At 36.2% G+C, this 9153-nt stretch overlaps 1 protein-coding gene across 1 annotated transcript in view; it reads left to right on the forward strand.

The window, feature by feature from the left end:
* The window catches only part of PCLO (piccolo presynaptic cytomatrix protein), a gene marked incomplete at its 5' end in the record, with an annotated part of 285887 nt that overhangs the window by 227898 nt on the left and 48836 nt on the right, over positions 1–9153 (forward strand). Inside the window, 2 exons of the mRNA XM_014528177.1 lie at positions 851–1031; positions 3039–3233. Coding sequence (XP_014383663.1) covers positions 851–1031; positions 3039–3233 — 376 coding nt within the window. The remainder of the gene's footprint in view (positions 1–850; positions 1032–3038; positions 3234–9153) is intronic.

Genomic DNA, 9153 nt, shown 5'->3' on the forward strand with positions numbered 1-9153 from the left:
ATATTTCCTTTTGATAGAGACAATAGAACACATTTGTGTAGTCTAGGTGGTATGAGGCCTGGTTTGATTCCTAGAGTCTCCGTCCTAGACCATTTGAACTTCATCTGCAGGCCCCATGCTGGTACAGCCACATAGACTAATCTTGATCTTAGACAGGATATATATAGTGTTACATCTGACTTAATGCCCTATGTTAAAAAAATGACTTACTGAAGTTCTTATAATTTATTATATTTACATGAACATAGAGAATATCTTCATTGTGCTGATGATATTCTTTTTTAATATCTCATCAAATCTAAGATGCCAGCAACTATAAATTCCATTATTATTGATGAACAACTAAGAAAGTAAAAATGCTGCCAATTCAACATGACACAGTGCTTTCTCATCATAAACTTAGTTATATCTCTATTTCAGATGTGAACTAAGTATGTTTTAAAATAGAGGGAATATGTTAGTAATTGCAAATTTTTCATTCTTTTTTAATTTTGTCCCTCTTGTACCTAAAATCAAGCTTCAAAAATGCTAGCCACTTTGAAGACTAGAATGTGTCCATTTAACCAAGTTTTATTTCATGAAGCAATTCTTCCCTCTACCTTTTTATAACATCACCAAAAAATGTAATTAATAGTTAAAGATTTTATTCAGTTCAGTTTAACCAAACATTCATTAAATATCTAATATGTACAAGTTCTTATCCCAATACCATGGATGAAGAAAAATTAGGAAGACAACCTCATTATCCTTGGGTTTGTGTCCTTGAATAAATTTCAGATCACAGAAAAAAGTAATGAATTTATTATAGCTTAATTTATAAATTATATTGACTTATTGTACTCTTTTTCAGGTGTTGATTGATTTATCTAGCACATCTCACCTCGATAACACTCCCAGGTGGTATCCGCTCAAAGAACAGACTGAAAGCATTGATCATGGCAAGTCCCACTCTGGTCAAAGCAGCCAGCAGTCCCCAAAGCCATCTGTCATCAAAAGCAGAAGCCATGGTATCTTCCCTGACCCGTCCAAGGGTAGGAGATGTTTCAATAGAAAAGCTTTTGTCTTTTTGTCCATTCAGTATCTTTTTGAATATGAATGCCTGCATATTGAATATATTTTGAAGGCTGAATTATATTAGAATTATTTAATATAGTATTATGCAAAGGATAAGAAGAAATGGGATATAGTCTCAGATGAGCCCATGATTAAGTTCATGATCTTTGCCTCTCTGACTCTCCAATTTTCAACCTTTAAAATGGAGAAGGTTGGGTTATATGAGCTATTGGTTCTTTTCCAACTTTCAAAATCCATGTTAATAGGATTTCATAAGATGAATTTGGGTATTTCATAAAGGAAATATAAAAATCCTCAAGAGTTCATTGACTAGACATAATCATTATTTACACATATTTCTTCTAATTGTTTAAATCCCTATTTTCATAAATATATTCTTAGCCATTACATATATGATTATACACAATTTTGCACCTTCCTTTTATATATCATATCAAAATTTATACGCTGACATTTACTTAAAACTTTCCTAAATATTGGACTTGAGCTTTTTCTATGATTTTAAAAAAATAACAACAAATGAGCCTGGCTGGCGTGGCTCACTGGTTGAGCATAGACCTATGAACCAGGAGATCACAGTTCATTCCCAGTCAGGGCACATGCCAGGATGGTGGGCTCCATCCCCTGTCGAGGGCGTCTGGGAGGCTACCAATCAATGATTCTCTCTCATCATTGATGTTTCTTTCTATCCCTCTCCCTTCCTCTCTGAAATCAATAAAAATATATTTTTAAAACAACTAATATTATTAGTATTTTAAATCCTCATCTAAGGACATGTTTCTATTGATTTTAGAGAGAGCGGAAGGGAGGGGGAGAGAGAGAGAGAGAGAGAGAGAGAGAGAGAGAGAGAGAGAGAGAGAAACAGAGAAACAGGTTGCCTTCAGTACGAGGCTGGACCAGGGCCTGAACCCAAAACCTGGGTATGTGCCCTAACCAGGAATGAACTTGTCATCTTTTGAATTGAGCCACAACAGCCAGTGCAACAACTAATAATATTTTTAAATATTAATGTCATGCATTGCATTTTGCAATAGGCACAGCATTCCCATTTGAATTAGCTTATCCTTTGGGAGGTTCATTACCAATTACTATATAACACAACATTAATCTTACTCATAAACTGAGTTACTGCCTATATGAAATAACCATGTAGTATCTTACCTTGATATGCTGAAGTACTAAATACAAATTTTTATTTTGGATCAAAGTATTGCTTCCTTCTCTTCTTCTCTCGGAGAGTACATCAACTTGAAAGTAGTTCTTTGCCCATTAAAAAGGAATGAATTGTAAGGGCAAATGTTCTAGAAAATAGGAAACTGAGGCCATCCATGTCCAGTAGCCAACTAAATGGATGTGATAAGCCACTGATACAATGAATGCTATAGATTATCTAGATGGATGAGTTTTATAGATTAATTATGGATTCCATTTAGTCAGATCAACTCTGCCCTGATTAATGTGCTGGAAGATCATGAATGTAAAGACCCCTCTCTATGACTATGTGTGAGGTATAGAAACATTCTCAAAAATCACCTGAGATGAGGATTCTACAATCTTCACTTTTAATATCTCCTAGTACCTCACACGCCTTCATCCAAGAATTCACTACATTTTTACTTACAGGTCCTCCTGTTACAGTATTAGCCCATTGTCTCTCACCGGGTCCCTACTAGAATTAGCAGAGCTGCTTTGTGAAATTATAATATATTCATTCACATAAGGTTAGTTAGAATGTATTCCTCTTCTCAAATTTCTCTTCTCAAGATTGTCATCCATTTGCCTTTCCTCCCCAAATTGCTTCCCAAATGTGTGATCATATTACTGTATGGTGATGAGTTTCATAAAAGAGCCAAAAAAGAAACAGATTAACCTAAATCTCAAGACAGTTTCAAATAATGTGAGACCAAGCTTGACAAGAGGAATGCTGGGGCAACTCTAACTCGTGTTTAATCTTTTGTAACCAGACATGCAGGTTCCCACCATTGAGAAATCCCATAGTAGTCCTGGTAGCTCGAAATCCTCATCTGAAGGCCATCTCCGCTCTCACGGACCATCTCGCAGTCAAAGCAAAACCAGCGTCACGCAGACCCACCTGGAAGACGCAGGGGCTGCTATAGCCGCTGCTGAAGCCGCCGTGCAACAACAACGCCTTCAACCAAGTAAAAGACGCAAATAAGTTCCTCAGCATGGCAGCTTAATGTTCATCTGTTGCCTTTCTTTCCTGCTGTCCTTTCCTGTTTGCTTTCTGTTTCTGGCACATCCTGCTCACTCTGTTCTCTGTCCCTTTGTCTGTGTAAGAACTATCAGTACATAATTATGCTCTTTCTTATTTAGAGTTTTTTAATTTACATAGACTGCAGTAAAACTGGCTGTTTCTCCTCTGTCTCCACCATCCATCCAACCTGGCTCATAGTATTTGATAGCTGTGTCTGTGATGTTTGCAGGCAAACAACGTTGTGTGTCCTTTTGTTGTGCACTTAATTATCCTATAGAATACAGGAATTATAAGCACAGTGGCTGCCAATTTTCCAGGCATTACACCAAAAAAGCACACACACAGGCATTTAAAGCAGATTATACATGAGATTCTTGCATCTAAAAACACTCAAAAATTTGAGGCGGGAGAGTAATGTGACCAATAGTCAAGTTCTAGAACATAGGGGGAAAAGCCATTTCAAGCTTAAAAACTTTAATAGATAACGCATGTGAAATGTTGTAGTTTCCCATGTGGAAATCTTTATAGTCTTTTGGAAAAAGAAATCTCTGAAGAAAAGCACATGTCTTATATTCTCAAGAAAGTATATAATACTAATAATATGTGAATGAGCATATGTGATGAGGCAGAAACCTCATTAAGGAGCACAATCAGGTCCCTCCTGTTAGATCACACTTTGTATATGATAACAGAGAATTTATAGGTGTTTTTTTTCTAACCATTGGAAATCCTTTGAAAGTCAACATATCAATAGAAGTCTAACAATTCACCCATTTTAACTTCCGTATTTTCATTTAATTTGTGAAAACTTAGTCAATTGATATATAAAAACATATTAAGTTACAGATATTTTTACAGATGCAGACGCACTGTTACTTCCAAGAGGCATTAGCCAGACAATGGCGAAAGATTAACGTTCCTCCCATCTCCCAAAGTCATAATGTCCAAAGAAACAGCCAGTTTTAACCCCCTTTAGTGCTGTGCATGTGGTGTCATTTTGGCATTTGAAAACACAACTTCTTTAAATAGAGCAAAAGATCACTTCTGTTTGCATGACTAACATCTAAGCTGGTTCCATCTGAGGATACATACTCTGGGTTTCCATTTCACCCACACTGCCCCAGCAGCACATAAAAGCGGTCAGTCTAATCATGCCAGGAAGCAGCACAGACACAGCATAGCAGGCGTCCTCCCCATTCAAAGAACTCAGTCTGATAATCTGCCTCCACCAGCCAATGGCAACCAAGACCAAAGCCAGCTAGCCCTCAGGAAGGTGATGTCCGATGGACCAGTCAAGCCAGAAGGAGGTGAGCAGAAAGGCACTATTCAAAGCACACAGCAAGAACATTCCCCAAACGTAAAGCCCTCGTCTTTTCATTTTTAGAGATTGTCTGATAAAATATGTTTATCCCTTTTTTAATGTGCTTTTGTGGGCATGGCATTTCAGGACTTCATCATCACCGTGTAAGTCCCAAGATCCTCCCCATAATATATTGACTACAGTGATTTGTATTTTTCTATGCACTGGGCATCTTTTGACTTTTGTTGGGAAATAGATTAACAGTATTCATATTGCAGAATGGAATGCATGCTACTAACCTAATCTGTTCAAGCATGACTATAAATATGTTGCATTGTGATAAAACTTTAAACTGCTCACAATTCGAGTTAGCGTACCAGTGGATATGTAGATCAGTTTTTGTTACATATCATTTCAAGTGTAACTTTTAAAAAATTCAGTGGATTTTGGAAATTCTTAGAGGAAAGTAAAGGGAAAAAAATGTTAATGCACTCATTCACCTTTACATGGTGAAACTTTATCCTACAAACAGACATTTTCCACTCATGTTTCCGTAGTTGTTAAGTGTATCGTGTTGGGCATGTGAATATCCAAGTGCCTGTGTAATAAATAAAGTATCTTTATTTCATTCATAAACTACTGGGTTCTGAGCCATTGTTATATGATGCAGCTTAAAATGAGTGTGTCAGTTTTTGCTTTCTCATTTGATTCCTTGCTATAGAGTATTTATAGTCACTGCTCCATTGTTAGTGAGAGCTATAATAATAGTGATTTGGGGAACAGACCAAAGCTTCATGTCAAAAACATTATAAAATAGGTGGGAAATTATTTCCAAATAAAAGCATCAGAGCTTACATAATAAACATGTAAGTAAATAATGGAGTTGGGGGACCCCCAGGCAATGCTTCCACTCTTTCTTTCTCCCACATCTGATCTATTTCACAATCTTCTCAGGGTCCTGGATAGAGGAAACAAATTCTGTGAGCCCTTGCTGTAGAGATGCATCTAAACTTAATTCCATAGCTATGTTCAGAAAAGAAAGCAAGTTTATATCTGTCCCTAGTTTGACCCAACATTTGTGAAATTTTCCCTGAGAAAGGGTGCCAGTGACAGGAATCAAATGAAAGTGATTATAAAATTATCTTCAAATTCAATTCAAAAACATATATAAAATATAGTGTTGTTGTTTTTAAATAGAATAGCAGTGTTTGCCCCCTAAGTCTCTTCCAGCCCTAAAATACTTTATTTTATGATTCTATACTTTCCACAAAATTAAAGTCAATCCTTAAACTATTCTACAGAACTTCTCTTTATTCTCAGAAAAACTAAAAAAAATAATACACTCTTATCCCAACTAATCAGATATTTAGGGGCTAAGGAAGATATATGTGGTAGTATGAAAAGCAAACCACTATGATGTTTCTTTAATTAGGTACCTAAAATTTTTCAAAATTGGCACTATAACCCTTGTCTTATTACTAGGCTTAAGCCTTTGCTTTATAAGCAATTAGCTTAAACATTAGCATAATTCTGGATGTGCCCAATTTATAGATTAGCTCCAAAGCACAAATTACCCTTTCTAGTTAGCCTTACTAGTGCTTTTCTAAATTACTTAAATTCCTCCTCTGACCTTATTCTTCCATCAAATAAATTTTGTTGATTTCTTAATGGTATTCATTTTCTCCCTTCAAATATTTCATAATTATAAATATTGAAATAGTAAAGTACTTACCTTATGTCACATTCTATGTTTAATTGTGATTTAAGTACTACTATATAATATTTTGTCTGATTTTTTTCTAGATATTGTTGTTAAAATTTGTAGCACATTGTTTTTAATCCCCTTTCTTTGAATAATGCTCCAGTGGATATTCTCCAACCTTTAAAGTGCTATAATTGAATTTGAAATCATTTTTTATTGAAATTATAATTAAAAGGAAATCAATATACTATAGCATAGATTCTTATTTAATTTTATTTTAATAGATAATAAAGCAAATGCCCTGTTTTCTAAAATATAAATACTTTATGTCCCTGCTACTATAAATGCACCAGGAATATAATTTTTGCCAAACAACTAGTGGCAAATATAGAATTAAATTTCTATAAAATGCTATATAATGACTTCAAAACTTAGAAAAAAATGGTAAGAGATGTAAACATATAAAGAGCCATCAAGTTCTTGTTCACTAACTGCAGAATTAAGTATTATTATTGATTTTAAGAGATTGGATAAAAGTCTCCCATCTCAAACCTCACAATTGAGTTCATATAATCCCATCTGCATTCTGAAAACAACAACCTGCATGGAAATAATTCTTCATGTTGTACGAACTGTTTTGTCGTCCATCTCATTTTATCACACCAAGGCGATGAGGTATTCATTGCCTATATTTTTCTGAGTAAGCAATTAGAGCAGCGGTTCTCAACCTGTTGGTCACGACCCCTTTGGAGGTCGAACGACCCTTTCACAGGGGTCACCTCAATACATCCTGCATATCAGATATTTACATTACGATTCATAACAGTAGCAAAATTATAGTTATGAAGTAGCAACAAAAATAATTTTATGGTTGGGGGTCACCACAACATGAGGAACTGTATTAAACGGTTGCAGCATTAGGAAGGTTGAGAACCACTGAATTAGAGTCAGTGGGCTAGGATAGACCATCCAGCTAGAAATTTTCAAAGTCGGCAATATAACCTTGTTATGAGGCCTAAGCCTTTGCTTTTTAAATACATTAGCTCCTTTGAATTCGAACTCCCCTGATTGCAATAAAAACAATTGTCATTTATGTATTTATTTCTCACCCAAGTTCCAACACATGATTAGATGTTTCTAGAAATGAATACAATTTAGACTTGCTGCTCTACCTACATGATCCTCTTTTCTGAAGGCTGATGATTAAGCTGCCACAAACCCACAAAAATAAAATCCTCTCACTGCACAAGCACAATGAGGCAGGAAGCAGAGTCCAGAGAGGAGGCTGTGTGTCATTTCTGCCAAGGGTGACGAAATTGTCCCTAAAGAGCTTTTCAAGTGTTTTTTATTTTTTTATTTTTTTCTGAGCTTTTCAGCGGATTTCTGCTTAAAGTAGCATAAAATATGTGTCAGGCAAGAATTAAGGAGTAAGCCAAAGGAACTTTTCCTTTCCCTCTGGGGTTTAGTTGCATGCTAGGAAACCTGAGGGGGAACATTAGACAGATTGTGCCAGATCATCCTGATGCCTAAACAACTCTTGCTTGTATTTGGAAATCCCTGCAACTGGCTTTTTCAAGCCAGTTGTTTGGGTTGAACACAGGCCCTGTCTTTTCAGAAAGTGACACCAACCAGGGAAGAGAGTTTAAAAAGTAAAGAGGTTTTTTTGTTTGCTTGTTTTGTAAACCATACCAACATGAAAACAAATTGAAGCACTCTGAAAAACCTCGCAAATGAATTTATTCAGCATTCAATATATTGCATTTTAAGTGCAATTGGAAATTCCTGAGCTATTTTTGTTTGATGCTAAGATGTTGGGTGAGTTTTAAGTTGAGAACCAGTAACACAGGGTGAATAGAAATTTCCCTTCACTCTGGGCAAGAAGACCTGTTGGGATGGGTTGGTGAGGCTAGGTGAAAAGAATCATTGAATTAGTTGTGTGGGGGATTATGATTGAGTTCCTAGGTGGGGCCCGATTGTAGGAGAAAACCCTGAAGCTACTTCCACAGACCGACCCTTGCTGGAAACCAGGTGCAGTAAGGCTTGCTGCGGCACCTGTCACAGAAGAGCTTCAAATGCTTATGTGGCCGTGGGGAACTCGGAGTAAGCCATCCCTCTGTGGAGTGGCTCTCTTGGGCAAGTGGTAGTGGGTGGCTGGGGTGGGAAGCGGGATGGGCACTGGGAGTGGAGGGAATTATTACAAAAGGTAATTTTTTTTCTTTTTAAGAGTTTCCATATGTCCTTAGAATTGTGCATTTTCAACTTTCTGGAGTCATCTAACATTTATTGTCAGTACTCTCTGCTACACATGCAGAGTCACAGACAGTAAATGAATAGCTCTGACCATATGACACTGTCTCTTGTTTATGGACCGCCATTCACAAAGACGAATCCACTGACCTGCCTTCGATGGAATATGTTGGTTCTTTTCCAGTAGTAGCCATGGGTCTGCACGGAGCCACCCACATAATGTATGTCTGATTCACACTGGGAATGTGTATGTTCATTTCATCTGACATGAATAGCAAGACAATTGGCCTTTCTAAGTATCAAATTTATTTTTAGTATGCTGTGCCTTAGTCAAATGATCAAGCTATGGGCCTATATAATTGGATATAACTATTAATGCATTATTTGAGAGGAAGAGAAAGGCCTAATTTTAACATGCCAGAGTCCCTTAAGTACTGATTATGAGGTGTCTTTACCAAAGTTAAACTTAATTTTTAAAATGCACTTATTTTACTTTGGGCTCAAGAAAATTATCCATATATATGTGAAATATATATATATATATATCTCCAAACACACATATATGTTATATATATATATATATATATATCTCCACAAATTAATAAAAGGGTGATA

This window comes from Myotis brandtii, unplaced genomic scaffold, assembly GCF_000412655.1.
Source record: "Myotis brandtii unplaced genomic scaffold, ASM41265v1 scaffold621, whole genome shotgun sequence".
NCBI lineage: Eukaryota > Metazoa > Chordata > Mammalia > Chiroptera > Vespertilionidae > Myotis > Myotis brandtii.